General features: G+C 44.4%; 1 protein-coding gene across 4 annotated transcripts in view; it reads right to left on the bottom strand.

The window, feature by feature from the left end:
* PITPNC1 (phosphatidylinositol transfer protein cytoplasmic 1) overlaps positions 1–22806 on the bottom strand; it is a 268187-nt gene that overhangs the window by 118287 nt on the left and 127094 nt on the right. For all 4 annotated transcript variants that reach the window (XM_082442153.1, XM_082442152.1, XM_082442150.1 and 1 more), the window contains exon 2: positions 15248–15396. In XM_082442153.1, coding sequence (XP_082298279.1) covers positions 15248–15396 — 149 coding nt within the window. The remainder of the gene's footprint in view (positions 1–15247; positions 15397–22806) is intronic.

The raw sequence follows: 22806 nt of genomic DNA, 5'->3' as shown, positions 1-22806 counted from the left end.
GCCAATGTCTGCTCATTTTTGACTGCGGGTTAACCCCGTATACTTATGTACATCCAACAGCAGGTCCAGGACAGAATTATTAATCTCTATACTCGTCTCCTTGACCCTGAGGTTTTTCTCCTACATTCTTGTATTCTTGTTCATTCCTGCTCTATTTCTTTCTTTCTTCTGTTAACCCCAGAAGACCTGTGTGACCACCAAGGTGTACTTTTTATTGCTTTTACTCCCCTCCCTCTGACCCTTACAAGTGCTGACCCTTTATTCCCAGCTTATAGCTACACCAACTCCTGTTCATCATCAACACTGTTGGGGACGTCTTCTGTGCCATCTCTTTGCGACTTCTGGGGAACTAACACCTGGTTGGGAGGCTACCTTGGAAGGGATAGCATCTAAAGCTGTAAGTGCAAATCTTGACTGAATTGCGTGGTGGATTTTGACTTAAGAGTGGAATTTTGGATAGCTCAGGAGTCAGAGACGTCACCTCAGGCTTGTCTGAAATGGGTCAGGGCTGCATCAATCCCAACCAATACTCCTCTGGGCCATATACTCTGGGGTCGGGAAAGATTTGGACAACAGGAATTAAAAGGAAAAAAACTTAGTACGTTATGTAATCAGGTTTGGTCACAATATGAGTTAGGAAATTTAAAATGGAGTGAAGTACCCTATGTTCAAATTTTCATGGCCTTGTATCTAGGCAATGGAACCCAAAAGGAATTTATAAGGCATGTGTCGCTCGGGAGGGATAACTCTCGGAAGGACACAAAGGACATTTAAACTGACTCACCCTACAAGGCCATGGATCCCGAATGAACGTGGAATGAACGTGGATCCCGAATGAACGTGGATCCCTCCTCCCCTGGGGTACAGGCCCTTCTGGCTATGCATTTCATAGCCCAGTCTGCCCCAGACATCAGGCACAAAACTCAGAAAGCAACTGCTGGTCCTCAGACTCCAATCAATGAATGATTTGTTCCAATTGGCTTATTAGGTTTTCAGTAATAGGGATATGGCCAAAAAGCCTGAACGCACCCAGAGAAATGTGCAAAAGGCCCACATGATTGCAGTGGCTTTGTCTGCTCAAAGACCACCAAAGGGGAAGCGGCTTTTCTGGGCCAATCTGGCCCTGGCAGACCACGAGGCCCACAAGGCCAGTGTACCCTGTGTGGACAAAGGCAATGGAGGGAGGATTGTGATCAATGTGCCCTTTGCAAACAGCCAGGGCACTGGAAAAGGGAATGCCCCAGATGCCAGAGAGCAACGGGGGCCCCTCGGCCATTGATGGTTTTGCAATCAGAAGACTGAAGGGGCCCAAGGCCGGAAGTGGCTCTGCCTAGAGACACCATCTACATAACTAATGTCATGCCTCGGTGGTCACTGATGTGGCGGGCCACTTGATAGAATTTCTTACAGACACTGGTGCAACCTTCTCTGTCTTAACCCAAAGGATTGGAAAACTTAGCAATCATAAGGAATACTTAATGGAGTTGTCAGGGAAGAGACAGGGGCACACTTTCCTGGAACCCCTTTTGTTCAAGATCAATGGCCAGCTGTTTTTACATTCCTTTCTGTTTGTGCCTGACTGTCCCATCCATTTAATGGGAAGAGATTTATTAACTAAGTTAGGGGCCACTCTGTTTCTTGAGGGGCAAGGGAACCACCCTCATCACCAAATGGTTCTAACAAAAAGCAAAAAGAAACAGATAAAATCTGAAGCTAAAATAGAAGCCTTAGTAGACCCTGGAATGTGGAATATTGAGGTTCTGGGCTTGGCCAAAGATATCCAACCGGTGATTATTAAGTAAAAAGGGTTATATAGTGTCTAAATATAAGGTAACAAATTTCTTAAACCTAGGGAAGATCCTGAAAGATGTCTGTAAGTAGATTACCAAAATAGGAGGCCACTGGTCTGACCAAACTGACCATAGCTGATATTCAGAGCCCCAGAGGAATTTTGGAAGAGGGCTTCTCCCCTAAGCTAAATAAGGAAAAATAAAAGTTTCCAACAGAGGTGAATGGGTATGTCAGTCCTTCAATATCATTGAGGTAACCACCCAATTATTTGAAAAAGAAAACAAAACTGTCCTTGTTTTACAAATGTAGTCTTTACAGGACCAGAGGCGTGGCTCCAAAAATAATCCAAAACCCACACTCCCCAAACCTTCCCTATTTATTTTAAGAGGCTTGTAAATATTAAACAAAGGGGAAACAAAGTCATCCTAGGAGGAACTTGCCTGTATCTTTGAGATGCAAATGTCCTATCTGGTCTTCTCAGGAACCCTTATCTCTGCCATCTTTTTAAAAATTTTAAAAAGAGGGTCAAAGTAATTTAGAACTTGACTTGTCAAGGATACATAGAAATCTTAAGTGTCTTTTCTGTGAACAGCAGTAAAAAGGGTTTAGCCATCTAGGTAGGTGAGCTTGATTTGTTCCATCTGCTAGAAGCCCAATTTGAATCCAGCTCCTTGTAACTGATGGCTTTTATGTTGTACCTGACTCAGGCCTGAAATTTTGGAATGGGAACTATGAGGCCTCTGTGTTTGTGTGTTCATATGTATCTATATGTGCATTGTAGGTGTATGGTATTGCCAAAAATTAATTCGTAAAAGAGATCTACTTAATTGGCTTTTAAAAAATTAAGCGCTTATATAAATACTCAGAAATAAAAAACAATCTGGCCAAAATGGATCTCAGGTTCATGTCATCTGGAAAATATTCAGTACTAAACTGCTCTCTGGTATTGAAGGTGGCTTAAGTTTGTTGGTTTGATTAATACAGACAAGTTAGAGCCATCCATGTTAAGCATAATACTTCTGTTGTACCTAGGTTCATGAGAGGTCAAATAAGACCTTATTCTTTCTGTTACAAATCTGTCAACAAGAAAAGTAACTCAATGTGAAAAATACTTCTAAGAAAAGTAAGATATGTGTTTTTAATAAAAGAAGGTGTGAAGAATGAAAAATACTGAAAAGAGTTATGCCTGATCAGGATTTTCTAAGACTGGATTGAATTTAGTTGGGTAAATGGATTTTGTTAGGAATGGGCTGGAACAAGACCGGATTTGGTTTCTCCAAAGTATTCTTGAAATGCTGCTTTTGACAACAGATTGTGTGAGTTTCTTTGCCTTTAAGTGACTTGTATTTGCTTTTGAGATCTTTTGTAACTTTGGTTAAGGAATAAGTATTGTCTCACAGTGACCTATGACCTTATTTGACCAAGTGTTTCAAAACTTTTTGACAAACTTCCCAAATATCAAATTTTAATTAAGTTTCTTTTGATTTCCAGCTAACTTTGGGGTACTTTAGAGGTCCCTGAGGTATCTTAAAGAGAAATATTTAATTAGGATTATTTGGTGTGCTAAGTTAAATGTAATCATTTGTAATTCTGGTTATTGTAACCGAGTTTCTTTATCGATTACACTGTAATCAGATGTTTAACCATGCCTTTTAAGTCTTTTGTCATTTATAGATATTTTTGTACTCTGATGCTGTTAAAAAAAAGTGCTTCATCATCAAGGAGATTCATAGAAAGGCTACGGAAACAATTACAACACTTCCACACTAAGATGCTGCCTATGTGAGGATTCCAGCCCATACCGACTTAAAACAAGGAGCTGCCCTATCCCTGGGGCCCCTAGATCAGGCATCCAGAGATTTTTACTGCCTGACAGACAGGGTTGATGCCCCTACTCAGCCTGGAAGCAGTTACAGGAGACAGACTATCGCCCTCTTTTGCTTCCCGTAAAAATATGGAAGTAAAATCTCTGAGGGGGGAATGAAACGAGGGAATCGGGCAGGGCACAACCTGTGAAAGAATGACATAGTCCGAGGACATGACATAAATTGATTAGAACCAAATGGGTCCAAGATGGCAGACAAGTCAAATTGCACTAGACCTTGAGCCTCAGTATACGCTTACATCATCAAGCTAAATGACATCCACAGGTGCCGTGACAGTTCCAAGACCGACCATAAGGATCAAAAAGTGGGTGGTGGTCCAATTCCCGGAAATCCCCGCCCCTTCCTAAAATAGCTGGAATACTCCTCCCACTCATTAGCCTATGAAATTACCCATTCCTATAAAAACTAACAACCCCATACTCTGGTGTCGCTCTCGCCTTCTGAGATGGCCCACACTCTGTCTGTGGAGTGTGTTTCTCTCTAAATAAATCCACTTCTTACCTATCACTTTGCCTCTCACTGAATTCTTTCTGCGATGAGACATCAAGAACATGAGCTTGGGGGATTCCCTGGTGGTGCAGTGGTTAAGAGTCCACCTGCCAATGCAAGGGACACAGGTTCGATCCCTCGTCCGGGAAGATTCCCACATACCGCGGAGCAACTAAGCCCATGCGCCACAACTACTGAGCCTGCGCTCTAGAGCCCGCGAGCCACAACTACTGAAGCCCGTGCACCTAGAGCCTGTGCTCCACAACAAGAGAAGCCACCGCAATGAGAAGCCCATGCACCGCAATGAAGAGTAGCTCCCGCTCTCTGCAACTAAAGAAAGCCTGCGTGCAGCGAAGACCCAACGCAGCCAAAAATAAAATAATTACAAAAAAAAGAACCTGAGCTTCATTAAGTCCTGAAACCAGGTGTGTGATCTCAGTCGAAAGACTACGGATTTTGGCCGGGTTTGAGTCCCAGCCGCGTGGGTTCAAGTTCCAATCTGAGGTGCACGGTTTCAGTTTTAGCACTGAAAAGTCCCACATGCTAAATTCCTTGGTCCTGAGCAAAATGGGACAGTTGGTCATTCTAGAGCAGTGGTTCCCATTTCAATGGGAGAGCAGTGGGGGAATTCTTCCCCCCAAGGGGTATTCAGCAAAGTCTGGAGACATTTTTGGCCGTGAGAACTGGCTGGGGGTGGGCGGGTGGGGAGATGCTGCTGGCATCTAGTGGGAAGAGGCGGGGGTGCTGCTCACGGTCCTGCGATGCTCAGGACAGGCCCTCATGACACAGAATTTATAGACCCAAATCTTGAATGGCGCCAAGGTTGAGAAGCCTGGACATAAGTGGATATAATCACTGTAACCTTCTCATACTCTCCTTAAATCACAAATGATCTGATAAGAAGGGCCCATGGGCAGGCATAATCTGAACTGGCCTCACGTTAAGAGAATTTATCTACTTCATAAAGAGTTTCTGGAACTGAAACCTAAACCATTCCTCCCTTCTAGCGCTTTACATTCCAGATTATCACCAAATTCTCCACCATATCTAATGTCACTTTGCAATTTATGCTCATTTGGGGATATTTTTTGGATCTAGGAGGCCTTGAACATCATCAGGCCAAATGTGGTCTAAATGGAGTCTAATTTCATTTTCTCAACAGGGGTCACAATTATGACAGTCTCAACTGGACACTTTGGACTTAAACATTCCCGGAAGAAAGTCCTGAGTTCACAAAATAACAGTGCTTTGGGAATTCCCTGGCGGTCCAGTGGTTAGGACTCAGCACTTTCACTGCCGGGACCCGGGTTCGATCCCTGGTCGGGGAACTAAGATCCTGCAAGCCACGCGGTGGAACCTGAAACTAGCCACTGTCTATCTATCCTAAGATTAGGCTCAACGAACTGAAGCTCATTTAAGTGATTTTTAAAAGGACTTAGCTACCTTCATATCTTCATTTCCCACTGGTTCAGGAGAGATCTTCTGACCTTTTTTTTCTTCTTTATGCCCAAATCCGACATTTGACAGTTGTTTAATAATAATTATTTGTTCCTCTCCAGTTCTGTGTACAGTGATTTTCTGAGGTCTTTAAATTTCTTCTCTGCTGCTGTGATTTACTCATTTACTCTTCTTAATGGTTTTCTGGCTGGTCTTTCATCCTGATCTTAATGTAATTCTTTATACTGCAGCAAAGAGATGAACAGAGTTTCCGGACTAGAGCCATCACCTGTGAGAGACAGGTCTGCTGGGGCATCACCCACAGGAAGTTCCTTGAACGTGGACACTGCCAGCACTCTTCCTATAAAAGGACAGTTTGCGCTGGGATTCCGGGAAAAGCAGCCTGCCTCGTGTCAGTTCTTGGAAGGCTCTGCGTGTGGAGAGTGTTAGGGTAGCGCGGCAGGGCTGTGGGGAGCACCCAGGGGAGCCAGCCCCATGTGTCTACATCGCCAGGCAGGAGCGAGGCAGAACCAAGGTGGGAACCGCTTGATGAGATGCCCTGTAAGATCCCTACCAGGCCTAAACACTCTGTTTCCGTGATGTTCCATGGGAGTAGTTGAGGGGGCAGAAGGCAGGGGACCTGGCAGCATGAGAACCCCTGGCATGTTCTTAAGGATCGAGATGGGAACCAAACAGAAGAGCATGGACTGAAAGGTATGTCGGGAAGAAGGCTCTACGTGCTCTATTTTCTCCAGTATATATATATATGCTTTTTTAAAAAATAAATAAATTTATTTATTTTTGGCTGCCTTGGGTCTTCATTGCTGCGCACAGCCTTTCTCTGATTGCGGCGAGTGGGGGCTACTCTTCATTGCGGTGCGCGGGCTCCTCATTGTGGTGGCTTCTCTTGTTGTGGAGCACGGGCTCTAGAGCGCGCGGGCTTCAGTAGTTGTGGCTCGCGGGCTCTAGAGTGCAGGCTCAGTAGTTGTGGCGCACGGGTTTAGCTGCTCCGTGGCATGCACGATCTTCCCGGACCAGGGCTTGAAACCGTGTCCCCTGCACTGGCAGGCAGCTTCTTTTTTTTAGAAATTTATTTATTTTGTTTATTTTATTTATGGCTACGTTGGATCTTCGTTGCTGTGCGCAGGCTTTCTCTAGTTGCAGTGAGCGGGGGGCTACTCTTCATTGCAGCGTGTGTGCTTCTCACTGCGTTGGCTTCTCTTGTTGCCAAGCACGGGCTCTAGGCGTGCGGGCTTCAGTAGTTGTGGCTCGCGGGCTCTAGAGCACAGGCTCAGTGGTTGTGGCGCACGGGCTTAGTTGCTCTGCGGCATGTGGGATCTTCCCAGACCAGGGCTCAAACCCGTGTCCCCTGCCTTGGCAGATGGCTTCTTAACCACTGCGCCACCAGGGAAGTACATCCAGTATATATTTAAAATACTATTAATTTATTTAATATTATATTCTATATATATAGAATATATATTTATATAGAATATATGACTGAATATTCTAAAACATATAATGTTCTTATATACATGGCTATTGTGCACCGCCTGTCACTCATAACTAGAACGCAAGTTCCCATCAGGGCAGGGATCTTTGTCCTGTCCACTGCTGCTCACCCAGCCAGCACCTAGAATGATGCCTGGCACACAGCAGGTGCTCAATAAATATTTTCTGAATGAATGAAGATCGTCTCTGGATATTCAGAAGTCAATAATAACCATGAAGAGTCTTTCAAAATAGTGTGGAAATAAGCTCTTAGGTCAGAGTCTCTGGCCCCGACACTTCCTCTTTGACCTGTTGCCTGGGTAGTGGGCTCTCCCTCTGCCACATGAGCTGTGGGCAGTAAGCTCGTACTGTGGGGAAGATCTGGGAGAACAGGAAGAAGAAACGTGAAAGAAAGACCCAAGCCACAGCAACAAGGCTCTACCAATGAGCTGGTAGGTAAGGTAAGCTGGCCAGCTGGTGGCTTTGCTTATCCAGTTAAACAGGATTCATGGCTTAGGGAAGCTGTACCCTCTCCTACCCAGAGCCACTAGAAGCCAGGAGAGGTTGCCCTGGAAGGCAAGAGCCACGTAGTGGGAGAAATGTTCGCGTCGTGCAAATCGATTCAGGCATTAGGCGGAATCACCGTTAGAAGCTGGCAACCCTCCCTGACTGGCAGCTGCCAGCACAGCCTAATTAATCCAGCAGCCGTAGTGGAGAAGAACATGACACTTCATGACTGATAAACAAGCCTAAAAATAGGCTCCCTCTTTTCTCCAATGCCCCTCCACCCCCACCAGATTCCCTCCCCTCATGGGCTTCAGTGGGAGGGGACTGGAGTGATGCTAGGGATGAAGTGAAAATGAAAGGGAACAAAAGAAGAGCCCCAGCCTCACATGATTCTGGACAACAGGTTTTATTTAGAATCGCTGTTCCAGAGTTTGATTAGTATCTTGCCTCCTTTCCCTGGATGCCAGTTGAAACCAGGATTTTTGAAGACAAGCCAAGAAATACCACTTACTTGGTTAACTGAACTGGATCAAAGGCCCAAGGACAACCACCAAATGTACTAATGTATTAGAACTAATGTAATGTTCTAAGTGCATTAGGCAGTCACCCAAATGTACTGCACATAACAGTGTATCAGACGCTATAGGAAGGGCCAGAGAGTGGAGTAACCCCACAGTACTGGGAGATAAGAGGCAAGTACTAAAAGGATAAATGGCATTTGAAAAAGACATTATGCTCAACTTAAAAATGGACAAGGGATTTCAATAGACATGTCTCCGAAGAAGACATATAAATGGCCCATAAGCACATGAAAAGATGCTCAATGTCATTAGTCATTAGGGAAACGCCAATCAAAACCCAAGCAAGCTACCACTTCACACCCACTAGGATGGCTGTAATCAAAAAGACGAACAATAACAAGTGTCGGTGATTATGTAGAGAAATTGGAACCCTCATACATTGCTGGAGGGAGTGTAAAGTAGTGCAGCCGCTTTGGAAAACAGTCTGGAAGTCCCTCTCCCCACCCACTAGGAGCCTGGCTTGGCCTGGGAACTCAATGGGAAGCTTATGTTTGGAATTTTATTTTATTTTATTCTATTTACATATTTTTTTGGCCATGCCATGAAGCTTGGCGGGATCTCAGCTCCCCAGCCAGGGATTGATCCCAGGCCACAGAAGTGAAAGTCTGTAATTGTAACCACTGGGCCACCAGGGAACTCCCCATGTTTGAAATTTTAGAACAAACGATAGAAAGAAAGAACGGACAATTGGGAGCCACCCACAGCAGCCATGATGGTAACGGCGGGATGAAAAGGTCAGTTTCCCTTAAAGACGGTTGTCATCATTGCTGCTCTTGGCCTCCTGGAGCTGCCTTGAGAGCTGTCCATTCTCGAGCCTCCAGCTAATTCTGTGGACCGCTAACATCCTTACACAAAATGTCCTTTCTGGTCAAGACAGACTCAGAGAGGAGGCCCTGATGACACAGGCACTGAGTACTTCCAATGCCCCAAATAGTTGCTTTGGGTAATAAATCAATAAAGCAGTTTCTGAATGTGATTTGTCTTCCCATACAGATTGACATAAGGAAGAGAATGCATTCCTTTTGCCAGCTCGTGAATTCAGGTCCACAGGACATTGATATTTCTCTGCGTAAGTTATTTATTTATTTGGCCACACTGCGTGACATGTGGGATCTTAGTTCCCCGACCAGGGATTAAACCCGCGCCCCCTGCATTGGAAGCGTGGAGTCTTAACCACTGGACCACCAGGGAAGTCCCTCTGTGTAGGTTATTAAGTGGGCACTGGAACATCTTGGCTACTTCCAGTCCAACTCTCAGGACCCACTTCCCTGTGGTCAGTGAAGGGGTCCACAACATGCTACAGTGACATCGGGATTATTTTGAGCTGAAGACATTTGAGAATCCAACAGTCGCAGAAAGACACTTTTTCTGAACTCCCCTTATCTGCATAAAAACAGAACCTCTCAAAAGAATTCAACTGTCATAAATCCCCTCTCCGTGAGTTTAGCAACCAGAGAAGATTGACTCCGATCACCAGAGACAAGAAGTAAGCACCAGGATAAGAAATCACCTAAACAGACATTGTCACAATGTCTATCTTATCTCCCATCCATTCTCCTAAGGCCTTATTTATTTTTCATACAAGACATTTCTTTTCCCATAAGTCTCTTTTCTCTCCCTCCCTTATTAAAAATGGTATATAAGGGCTTCCCTGGTGGTACAGAGTTAAGAATCCGCCTGCCATTGCAGGGGACATGGGTTCGGGCCCTGGTCTGGGAAGATCCCACAGGCTGCGGAGCAACTAAGCCCGTGAGTCACAACTACTGAAGCCCGCATGCCACAACTACTGAAGCCTGCGCACCTAGAGCCCGTGCTCCGCAACAAGAGAAGCCACCGCAGTGAGAAGCCTGCGCACCGCAACAAGGAGTAGCCCCTGCTCGCCGCAACTAGAGAAAGCCAGTGTGCAGCAACGAAGACCCAACGCAGCCATAAATAAATAAATTAAAATTTATTTTAAAAAAATGGTATATAAGCCCCAAATTCTAACCACCCCTTTGAGTCACATTTTTCTGGATGCTCTCGCCTATGTACATGAATAAAAACTTGTCTTTTCTCCTGTTAATCTGTCAGTTTCAATTTAATTCTCGGGACCCGAACCACCAATAACTAAGTAGACTGAAGAAAAGTTTTTCCTCCTTGACACCACTCATAAGATGGACAGATGAACTTACAAATAATGGAATCGGTTGACCTAGGACCCTACTTTGATCAGAATACAAGAACCATGTCTTAATTATTAAGAGATTCTCTCCAACACCAGAACAATTTGTTACACATTGTCAATTTCAATACACACTCATTTAATGAATTACAATTACAAAGCAGCCTCACCAACATGGCAGTCCCATGACCTGTGCATGCAGGACTTGGGTTAACTTGAGGTGGGTTAACTCTAGTTTGTAACCACAAAGTAGTAGGTTTGGTTTACTTTTATGATTACGAAAATACTTATTATTTTATAGTTATGTCACATACCAATTTTTTCTTTCTTTCTCTCTTACTAAACCATAATCTCCCTGGTTCTGAGATAAAATAATGGAACTACTTTAGATTTGTGCAAAAGGAGCTAAAGGTATTTTTTTTTCCTGTGCCTCACTGGTTATTCATTTATGTATGCTGGAGGAGAGATGAGATAATGTCTGAAACAGACTTTAAGCATAGAAAATTAGGGTTGAAAAGGATCTGAAAGGTTGTCCATTTTAACCACCTACTTGATGTTTGAATCTACTCAAGGATGGCCTGACAAGGGTGTGGTTCTGCTTATGCTCAAACACCCCCAGCAGCAGCATAATTGACTATAAGTCACCTTACTGTGCTCTCTGATGGCTCAAATACTTAGATTTCTTCCTTAAACTGAGCCTACATTTTTCTCCTGGCATTCTCACCCATTGGTCTTAGTCTAACTGGTCCTCTTGAGGTCATCTAGAATACATACGCCTAATCCTTCTCCCACCTGATCAAACCATTATACACCCCAGTCTAGCTTTTCTAGGTTAAATGTCCTTGGTTTCTTCCGGTATTCTTCATATCACTTGGGTTTCTAATCCCAAGATTCATATGAACAATTCTGGAAAAGTTAGTAAGTAGGAGAGACTCACCTTACTAGACATCAAGACTCCTTATAAAGCTGTAGTAATTAGGAATTTTAGGATTATATTTTCAAATTCTATTTAAAAACAACCTGGTTGGCATTTTAATTAGTTTTGCCTTAAATTTATAATTGATTTGGGAATTGATGGCAACTTTATTACATAGCTTTTCCCATCCATGAATATTCTCATTTGTCTAGGTTTTTTAAAATGTCCTCTGCTAACGTTTTATATTTTCCTCCAAAAAGATTTTGTATATCTTGTGGATTCTTTAATGGGTACCTTTAGGTTTCCTTTTCTCTTATAAATGGAATTTTTAAAAATTATTTTTTCCATTTATTGCTCCCGTTCTATAATAGTGTTACTGATTTTTGTATTATGAATTTTATACCCAGTAATCTTGTCAAATTCTCAAATTGATGTTAACAATCAGTCATAAATCTGATCAGGTCATGAATTACTATTATTATACTCTGAGGTATTTGATTTGCTAAAGTTTCATATAGGATTTTCCTGTCTATGTTCTTAACTGAAATCAGTCTATAAGCTTCCCTTTTATACTGTTATTGTTCAGTTTTGTTATCAAGATTCATGTGGTAGGCACTATTAGTTGCCTTCCCAGCCATCACCATGTATTTCCCACCCCCTTTCTTAGAAGTAGATCATGCCTCTCTTGAACATCTTTCCCTTTTTAATCAGGGAGGAAAATCTCACATCTCATTGGCTGGAACTAGGTCACATGCCATCCCTAGCTGCAAAGGTGGCTGGGAAAATAAGTATCTGACATTTTCAACCCATGAAATACTTAGAAATTTTTACATTTCTAAATGATGAGGAAGTTCATTTATTGTTGCTACCAATTTCTTATTGTCATGCTCTTTAATCAGCCAACAGGATCTACACAATATTGATTTTCTGGTATTTGAGACTGGTTTCTGGCCTACTTTGTATAATCAGTTTTTATACACTTTCATGTGTGTTTGAAAGTCATGTTGGTTCCAGGGTCTATTATTAATGTCCACTAGATCAAGCTTGTAATTCTGTCATTTACATCTTCTCTATGTTTGTTCAATTGTTTGTCTACTTGATCTATCAGTTTATTAAACAAGTAGGTTAAAATCTCCCATTATAACTTTAGGCCACTTGTGATTTTGTCAGTGTTGCCATATCTTTGTTGAGCTAGGTTCAGGTTTAGGGTTTAACACACATTATTATTGTGATCACTGACACACTTCGATTTATCATCTGACAAACAAAATTTGTTTTCTATTTACTGTGCTTTTTGTAGGCTTCTCTTTGTTCTTCCTCTGCCTTCTATTGGATTGGTCAAGTTTTCTCTTGGAAGTTACATATTATTTTACTATTCTTTTAGAGGTTACCTTTACATTTTGAATACACATATTTGCCTTAAATCTAAAAAAAATATTTATTTGGCTGCGCCAGGCCTTAGTTGCAGCATGTGGGATCTTTTAGTTGTGGCACGCAGCCTCTTAGCTATGGCATGCAGTATCGAACCCGGGCCCCCTGCATTGGGAGCACAGAGTCTTAACCACTGGACCACCAGGGAAGTCCCTGCCTTAAATTTTTAAAAATTAATAAACATCTCTTTTTTCTTCCTAGATGATATTAGCAACTTAGAGCACTTTTTTTTTTTTTACTATACTTACTACCCTTTCATCTTCTGTTATTATTGTCTGTTATTTAAATTCCACAAATATACCTCTAATTACTAATTATTCATATATTTGAAACATTCTATGCTCATTCAGATTTGTCCAGATGTTTACCAATTTCTTTGTTTACTATTACTTCTAGATTCCCCCCTCCTGTTTCTTGGTTTCAATTTCCTTTTACTTCAAGTACAACCTTTAGTAGTTCTTTCAATCTGTGTCTCTGAGTAGTAACCTTTCTCAGCCCTTGACTGTCAAAAATGATTTTTTTGCACCATTCTCAGTCCCAACACCCCATTTACATGCACCGAGGCCACACTTCCTGTCCCCTTATGGGAATGACATCCCCAGACCCTAGATGTCAGGGCCCACACTCAGTTCTGACACCCCCCAGCTTACTTAGCATTAACTCATCTGCTTTCCACTCCAGTTAGTTTCCTCTTTATTTCTAGTACCTGAGGATTTCCCTTTCTTTGCTTTGAACTCAGCTTTATATTGTTATATTTCATCCTGTGTCTGTCATATGGGGTGAGGGGAGGGTCCGTATTAATCCTTTTAGTTATGATTACTGGAAGTCCAGATATTCTACTTATAACAAATTTCCCTCTTACTAATGTTTAGTATTCTCCTTTAAAATAAATGTCATATATTTTGATAGAGGAAACAGACATGACAGAGATAGCTGGACACTTCTTGTTCTGTTTCAGGAAAAAGTTATAAGGTTTTCTAATTTCTTGAATTTGGTACACAGGGAACATTCCCCAGGCAATAACTTTGGAAAATGCAATCGTCTGCCGAGAAATGGAATTTTCTGTAGGTTTGTATCTATTTCCTTGCACGCCCCCCACACTTCTCTTTGCTCTACTGAGGTGATCGATGCTCAATATTTGATTTACACCCTTTGCACTAAGAATGCCAAAGCAGCATATTGAGAAACCTCTCTCTGCAAGAAAGCCATCCTCAGGCTAGACCCGGAGCTCAGCTACTCCTGCAAAATCAACAGCTGGCTGCAGGCTGCACTGGTTCCAAATCCTGGGAATTCACAGATACTGATAGATAAACAGGATCAATCTCATTTGCATTTCATCGTGACTCAGGAATTCCCTGGTACTGCTTCCCTGGGAAGATTAAAATGTGCTGGTTTAATCAGCCCAGTGTCAGGATATTGGCCTGAGAGATTTCCAAACACCCTGGTGACAGAACACAAACCCTCCCATCAAGAAGAAATAGTCCCTTTCAGCCTGTCGAAGGGTAGAGGTCATACAAGAATGGGGGAATCCAAATATGGCTCCTCTCAGAAACACCTGACCGTGCCACTGAGCATGGAGAAATATTCACAAGTGTCAGTGCTTAAACTGGGGACACAGTCCAGCTATTATGCTGGAAGTGCCTTCTGAATGAGAAATGGCCAATAGGAGCGGCCATAGATGGTGGTAAAGAGTATTCATGGAGATGACAGCAAAGACCACAATGGTCATATGCTGGTTCACTGACATAGACAGTTACTTTTGAGAAAATATGGCACGTGACTACAAATGTTCTGACCCAGAAAAGTGAAAGGAAGAAAGTGACCTGGAGGGGGGTGTAAGGTCGGGAGAAGATCAGACAAGCCCCAACAATGAATTATGTCATTAGTGATAAGAAAACAGAAGAGATTAAAGAATGTATTTTGCAAAACAGAAATGGCAGCCCTGATCAGCGCTGGTTGATGATCCTCAAATCTTTACCCTTTCAGAGGAGAGATGACAACCTTTACCTTGGGAAGGATGGGTCCACTTGAGAAACAGAAACCACCCGAGTACTCCATATCACTTTGGTCACAGGTGACCGGTGGTTTTGTCATCTCCCTTTGCGGACACCCGAGTCCGCAGGTCACTCGGCAGGAAGTGGAAATCTTACCAAGTCAAGACCCCAACAGCACACGGCCACATTCAGCACTTACTTTTCTACAACTTACAGGCAAAGCTGCCTCTTTCCTTCTGCTAACCCGGGACCAAGGGTGAAGACAAAGTCCTTTAATTCTTAAGATCAGATTTCAGCTTAACATGTCGTGGAAGGGTTGGGAGAGGTAAGAGGAAAGCTCCTCCTGATGAAAATGCACTTGAGGACTATTTTGCAGAACGCAGGGGTTTCTGTTTGTGGCAGCAACTAGACTGGCAGTTTTGAAGGGCGGATGTAAAGACTTTCCAAGTCACCTTTTTATCCCAGACAGTCACAGCCTCTACCTCGGTCTTGCAGTGGGGCTGGGTGGGAGCCCCTGGGCAGGGTGGGCGCCCGGAGGCGGAGCACCGGCTGCCAGCACTTACCTGTTGAGATACACGCGTTTCTCCGTGAACTGCCCGTTCCCATGGTGAGGGTCCTCGAAGGGCTCGTTCTGGACGACCTCCACCCCTTCTCCTCGGTCGCTCTGTTCGTGGCTGTGCTTGCTGATCATGTACAGCTGTCCGATTTTGTACTACAAAGCACACAGACACAGAGGGGTCAGACCCATCGCTCGCCTCCGAAAACTGCCCCCGCACCACCACCGCCGCTGCGCCGCAAGCAGCTCAGAGCATCGGCACTTCCTGTTGAGAAAAGAAAAGCAGGCACGTGGGCCTGATGTTACTCTTCCTCAGGAAGAAGGTGGAGAACGAGCTGTGAGTAGAATGCAGAAACGGCCTGTTCCTGTGAACATTCTGCATCACCTCGGCAGATGCCTGCCGGTGTGGCCGATGGTCTTCAAGGTTTGGCAGCCGATCAACCAACCCATGGGTAGCGGCCGGGAGGTGGGCACGCCGGAGTTTCCCTTTCCACTCTGGCCCTACAGGGTTAAGTGGCGCTGAAGTCCTATTCTGCTTGGCTCAAGACAGGCTCAGACAGGCTAAGGTTTGTGATTTCTGTCCCTTCTTTCTGCCTGATTAACTGCATTGCTGGGCACAAGAGGATTAGATGTCACCTGTCTCTCCCATCGCCTCTCTCAAAGTGTTCAACTCTCCTGGAGGCCTCTGTCCCACAGAATGGTGGTTCTCAAAGGTGGCTGGACGTTAGAGTCACCTGGAAGCTTTAAAAAAAACCCTCCAGATGCCCAGGCCCCACTATGAGTGGAAACTGTGGACCCACCTTTAGGCTGGTCCACAAGGAGGAAAATCTACAGTATCTTTAAGTCCTAGGGCCTTAGTGCGGGGCCTTGCAGGCTGAGATGCCGGAAGTTACATGTGCTTACACGAAATTGATAAAATGGAATAACGTCTAATGTGAACACTTTCCGTGCCGCCTGTATCTTTGAGCCGTTCCATTCTCTTTCTTGCCTCTCTGAAAACCCTGGGGCTAGCAGGCATCTCTTCACCCAGTGAACTTCCAAAGTGACAAAACTAATTTGACGGAGGGGAAAAGAAGAGAGAGAGGAAGGAGGGAGTCAAATGACTTTTGCACCGAGGAAGTCTGCTCAGAATCAGCAGGCAGGGCGATGAGACACTGCTGTGGTCCTTCCACAGATACGGTGTGAAACAAGACACAGTGTCAGCATCATCAAGGCCCGAGGGATGGGGGGAAGGGGCCTGAGTCTGTAGCAGGCTAATGAGGGCTCCAGGTTATTCCCAAAGAGCCCAGGCCAGCAGGTATGCAGGTCCCCTGTCTATGTGCATAAGAGAGAGAAATAGATTTTAAATTAAGGGGGCGTGTATAATGTACAAGTCAACAGTGCAGTCAGTTCCAAAGCTGAGAGGACACACACGTCCAAAGGTCCCTCTTCCATGCTGAGGCAGGTGCCGGGAGGGGAGTGCGAAGAGAATGGGAAAGGCTCTGGTGTGAGGCCAGCCTGAGGGACCAGGCCCAGTAACCATGACAATGGGAACAGCAGCCTTCTGGCTCTTCTCAAAGGGCAGTGCTTCTGGTCTGTGCCACGCCTCTCCCCCAGAAGGGTCTGCGTTTAAAATGCTTTTAATGTAACTGTGTGTGTGTGCTGAGGATAAGAGCAGGGAGAGGAGAGAGGAAAATCAAAGATAAAATTTATTTTTAAACAAATTTTGGGATCAGAAACTTGCCTTGGGACTTCCCTGGTGGCGCAGTGGTTAAGAATACACCTGACAATGCGAGGACACGGGTTCAATCCCTGGTCCGGGAAGATCCCACATGCCGCGGAGCAACCAAGCCCATGTGCCACAACTACTGAGCCTGTGCTCTAGTGCTCGTGACCCACAACTACTGAGCCTACACACCACAACTGAAGCCAACGTGCCTAGAGCCTGTGCTCCGCAACAAGAGAAGCCCCCGCAATGAGAAGCCCGCGCACCGCAACGAAGAGTAGCCCCCACTCGCCACAACTAGAGAAAGCCCGCGCGCAGCAATGAAGACCCAACGCAGCCAAAAATAAAATGAATAAATAACTTAATTAAAAAAAAAAGAAACTTGCCTTGGCTTCCCCTCTTCCCTTTGCTCATAAAGACTAATACTGTTTCAAGGAGGAAGACAGTGAGAAAAAGTTTACAGATTGGAGATATGTGAGATCAACACTCTACCTTATACGTATGGGCACACAAGCCTGGAACGGCATGTCCAGCTGCCCAGGGGGTGGAGATTTCACTGGCAGCTGCTTTGTACTTGGAGTTCAAAAAAATACGTGTTTACTTACAATGGAATATTACTGTGCCGTAAAAAGGAAGGAAGTACTGATACTGATACTGCTTAATGTGTGTTACCAGTTGAATTGTGTTTTCCCAAAATCCATATGTTGAAGTCCCAGTACCTCAGAATGTGACCTTATTTGGAGATAGGGTCCTTACAGAGGTAATCAAATTAAAATGAGGTTATTAGGATGGGCACTAGTCCAGTAGGACTGGTTTCCTTACACAAAGGGTCAAGGTCAAGTTGGACATAGAGACACTCATAGGAAGAATACGAGATGAAGCGATGCACGAAGATGGCCACCTACCAGCCAAGGACTGACCTGGAACAGATCCTTCCCTCCCAGCCTTCAGAAGGAACCAGCCCTGCCTGCTGACACTTGATCTTTGACTTCCACCATTCACAACTGTGAGCCCTTACAACTCTGGTTGGTTAAGCCACCCATTCTGTGGTGCTTTGCTATGGCAGCCCGAGCAAACCCATACAATGGGTACAGGGCTTCCTTTTGGGGTGATGAAAGTGTTCTGGATCTGGATAGAGGTGGTGGTTGCACAATATTGTGAATGTACTAGACGCTGCTGAATTGACTTTAAAATGGTTAATTTTGTGTTATGTGATTTGCACCTTGTGGAAAGGGAATGCTGCCGCCATTCCAGTAAACAGTGAATGTTTGCCGGTCATCAAGCCATTAGCCACTGTAGCCACACAACTCGCCACCCCCCCAGCCCCAATGGCGTGCCCTGAGGGGAATTCAGGATGGAGAAAAAAATGTAACATTCTGTGCTTTGGATACTGGCCCTAGATAGTTAAGATGTATATCTAAGGAATCATTTCAATAAGCCCAGACTCTTGCATCTTCCCACACATAAAAAAAACTCCAGGCTTTCCCTGGTGGCACAGTGGTTAAGAATCCGCCTGCCAATGCAGGGGACAAGGGTTCGAGCCCTGGTCCAGGAAGATCCCACATGCCGTGGAGCAACTAAGCCCGTGCGCCACAACTACTGAGCCCATGCGTTGCATCTACTGAAGCCCACGTGCTCTAGAGCCTGTGCTCTGCAACAAGAGAAGCCACTGCAGTGAGAAGCCCGCGCACTGCAACGAAGAGTAGCCCCCGCTCACCGCAACTAGAGAAAGCCCGCGTGCAGCAATGAAGACCCTACACAGCCAAAAATAATAAATAAATAAATAAAAATAAATTTATAAAGAAAAACAAAAAAAACCTCCTATATATTCTGGCTCCTCCTTTACTTCTTTGGAGTAGTTTCTCAGAGCTCTAGTCCTCAGTAAGCTCCCCAAATACAACTTAACTTGCATCTTTTAGGTTGTGCATTTTTCTTTAGTTGAAAACCTCAATTTAAAAAAAAAAAAGTGTTGACCCCACTTCTGAAGCAGATACCCCTAAGCCAAAATGCTGTCAAGGGCTTTAGTCGGGGGTGGGGGGACTTGACAGAAGGGATGCCTATCCCTGGACCATCTCCAGGAGCTCCAACTCACTCACGCATGAAAATGTATGGGACCAAGGGCGATGCATGACACAGAAAAGCCATTAGCCAGACGCGAGTCAGCCTGGCTGCGCTCAGCTCGATTGCTTCCTGCCCTGTTGAAAGGAAAGGGCCGAGGCAGCCAGAGGCTGATTCACCGCCAGCCAGAGGAGGGCCTCGCTGCCCAGCCTCATTGATCATTCTGGTGGCTCCTGAAAGAGCCATTGCAGGGCAGACACCAGCATTAGCTCACTAAGATAGCGTCAGTCTGTGGGCAACCGACAGACGCTGGATGCAGTAACGTGGGTGACATTGCTGGGGGTGGCGGGACACTCAAGCCCAGACACTGAGGTGGTCAAGGGCCCTGCAGCTGTCACTTTTTTCACTCTCAAGCAAATCAGGCCTGTTCTCTGGGTTGTGGCCATCTGAGCTGGGCCATCCAGAAGCAGAGGTTTTAAACCACAAATTGACTCAAAGACACATGCATCCAGAAGTTTCTCAATTAGAGCGGACAGGGCAGGACAGAGAGTCCTTCAACCATGTCTCAAAATCACCAGAGATACTCCTAAAAATGCTGAATCCTGGGCCATTCCAGCCCTTTTACATTCACACTCTGAGGCACAGGGAAGTTGGGGATCTTACCCAAATACACGCTAAAAGCTGAGAACCACTGCGGCAGAGAGTGGGGAAGGTCTCCATTAGTACTTGCTCAGTACCAGACGGTGCCAAGACCAAAAGATTCCATCTTTAGGGGACTTGTTTCTTCTTTCCTCTTTAACACTGAATTCTTGCAAAGCTCTATCACTAATTTAGTGATAATACTACATCACAGATCACCAACTCCAAACAAACTTGTATGTGAAATGAAGGCTGTGAAATCCATAGACTCAGAAGGATTCTGAAGACATTGAAGCCAGAGAATCGATAACAGAATTGATAATGATGATGGTGGTGGTGACAGAGTAAAGCTTAACTGATTGCCTATCAGTGTGAGGCACCAATTAGGTGCTTTATATTCATTTCTTAGAGTCACAATGATTCAGACAGGTACATATTTACAGATGAGGAAGCTGAGTCTCCGAGAGGCTAGAGACTTCCTCCTGCCACGTGGCTTCTAGGTGGCAGAGCTGGGGTTTGAAGACCATAGGTTGTACTCCTTCTTCTCCACTCAGCTTCAGCCCTTATTTCTCTAACAGGTGAACTGCTTTAACAAACCTAGATCTCATTATGATGAACAAAGAGGGATGGTTCAGAGCCACTGCCTTTGAACTTTGCTACTTCAGAAGATGAAGAACAAAAGTCTGGTATCATTTGAAAGATCAAAGTTGTTTAAACTGTGCGCACATATGGAATGGCGGAGGAATTATGCTCTAACTTTGTAAAATCTATTGTTATAATTCCAGAGTTTGGGGTAATCATCATTACAGGCAATCACGATTGGAGACAGCTCCGCGCTGCAGGGCTGAGCCTCCACGAGAGCCATCATCAGAACAGCTACCCCAAATAATTCTCTCTGTAGTCCAAAAAAAATCATGGGGATGCAGAGCTTTCCCATTTGCATGCAGCGCTGCATGTTTGATAAAGCTGCAGAACTTGAGGGAAGGCAGAGTTGCATAACATGCCTGGAAAAGCCAAGGGGTTTCATCACCTTGTACTTTTGCACACTCTGTGACTGGGCACGACCAAGGTACTTAACACAGTTCACCTCAAACCTTGATTTTTAGAAAAGGTGACCCCAAGTCAAAACTCCTGATTATGGTAAAGGATTATTAACTGACCATCACCAACACCTAAATAGCATCCTTGCTGTTAGAAGTACTGGACCCAAAGTTTTAGGTTCAGTAGAACCCTAAGCTTTCACTTAACTGCCCCTTCCCCAATTGCTGAGCTTCAGAGATCTCTGCAAGGCCAGGCTCCCATATTCCCCTCCCTAAAGAACCATTCTAACCATTTTTTTTTTTTTAATTAATGACTATTTACTAACAATGCTTGTTAATTACATTTTTTAAATAGATTTTTTTTAAAGGAATTCCTTTATTTTTATTATTTATTTATTTTTAGCTGTGTTGGGTCTTCGTTTCTATGCAAGGGCTTTCTCTAGTTGGCAGCAAGCGGGGGCCGCTCTTCATCGCGTTGCGCGGGCCTCTATCGCGGCCTCTGTTGTTGCGGAGCACAGGCTCCAGACGCGCAGAGCTCAGTAGTTGTGGCTCACGGATCTAGCCGCTTCGCGGTATGTGGGATCTTCCCAGAGCAGGGCTCGAACCCACGTGCCCTGCATTGGCAAGCTGACGCTCAACCACTGCGCCACCAGGAGATCCCATTCTAACCATTTTTAAGTGTACAGTTCAGTGGCATTGAGTGCATTCACATGCACTCAATGTGCATGTGAATGTGGGGGTGTCATCTTTCTTCCAATCCCTCCCTTCCTGCCCCCTTTCTCGTCCTTCATTAGTCCCAATACCGTTTTCAAACATCATGATGCGAAAGGTGGGAACCACTGTTTTGCAATAAACATTACTCAGCCTGGATGGAGTTATTCCCTGATGTTATGACTCAGGACTTCAAGGCCCCAGATCGGGAATCAGAATTTACAACTATTTCCACTTCTACCATCAAAACAGACGGATACCACACAATATGACAACCACGGAGAAATACCTGTCCCTCTGACTTAACCTGGTATCATGTATGTTTCCATCTTTGAAATGTGCGTGATTCCTGCCTCTCTCACTCTGGCTGTGTGGAGAGAGGAAAGAGCAGAGGGTGATACAAGGTGGCATTCCTGGGAGTTTCTCACATTATTCACATCACGCTTAATGCTTTTCTTGGCTTTTTTCCCCCAGTCTTCTCTACTCTCAATACACGGACCTCAAAGCACAGTGGAGCAATTGCCTCACGATGCCCAAGGAGCCCCGTGAAGAGAGTGCCTGAAAGATAAAACATCATCCAGGACTCCAGTGCATTGCAGTCTTCACGCCAAGTGGTGCCAAAATTGTAATTCCACTCAGGGAAGGGGATGTGATGAGGCCAGATTTTAACAATCTCATATCAGAAAACTAGAGGCTAAAGCCAGCTGTTTTCTAGAATCTCACAGCACAGCTGAGGCAGTGGGACAAATGCTCTGGTCCAGCAGTCGGCAAACTATGTGGCCTGGTGCCTGTGTTTTTAAAATAAAGTTTTATTGGAACACAGCCGTACTCATTCATTCTGTGACTGCTCTCACGATACCACAGCAGATACCGTGTGGTTCAAAGAGCTGAAAATATTTACTATCTGGCCTTTTACAGAAAAAGGCTGCTGACCCCTGTCTAGTGCAGTGCTACTGGGTCCAGCACTAACCAGCACTGTCTGGGATGGTGGCCACTCGCCATGTGTAGCTTATGAGCATTGGAAATGGGGCCTGTGCAATGGAGGGACTGAATTTAAAATTTTCTTTCCTTTTAATTAACTTAAACTTTAAAACTGATACTTGATTCAGCTCTAAGAAAACTTTTACATATGTGTGAGACACACCACTCAGTAGACATAAATCTACTGTTTAAACTGAAAATTTTTATGGAATCTCAATTCACATCAGGTACCTCTGATGAAATTTTAGCATCTGGCTTGAGATTGCTTATAAGTGTAAAATGCACACTTAGTAACAACAGCAAAAAACTTAGTAACAACAACAACAAAAGTAAAGCTCATTAATAATTTTTAAATTGATTGCATATGGAAATGATAGTATTTTAAGAGATACAGGGTTAACTAAAATATATTCTTAAAAATAACTTCACCTG

Source organism: Balaenoptera physalus (genome assembly GCF_965194825.1).
Source record: "Balaenoptera physalus genome assembly, chromosome: 20".
Lineage (NCBI taxonomy): Eukaryota > Metazoa > Chordata > Mammalia > Artiodactyla > Balaenopteridae > Balaenoptera > Balaenoptera physalus.
This window is presented reverse-complemented; position numbering and strand designations above follow the sequence as displayed.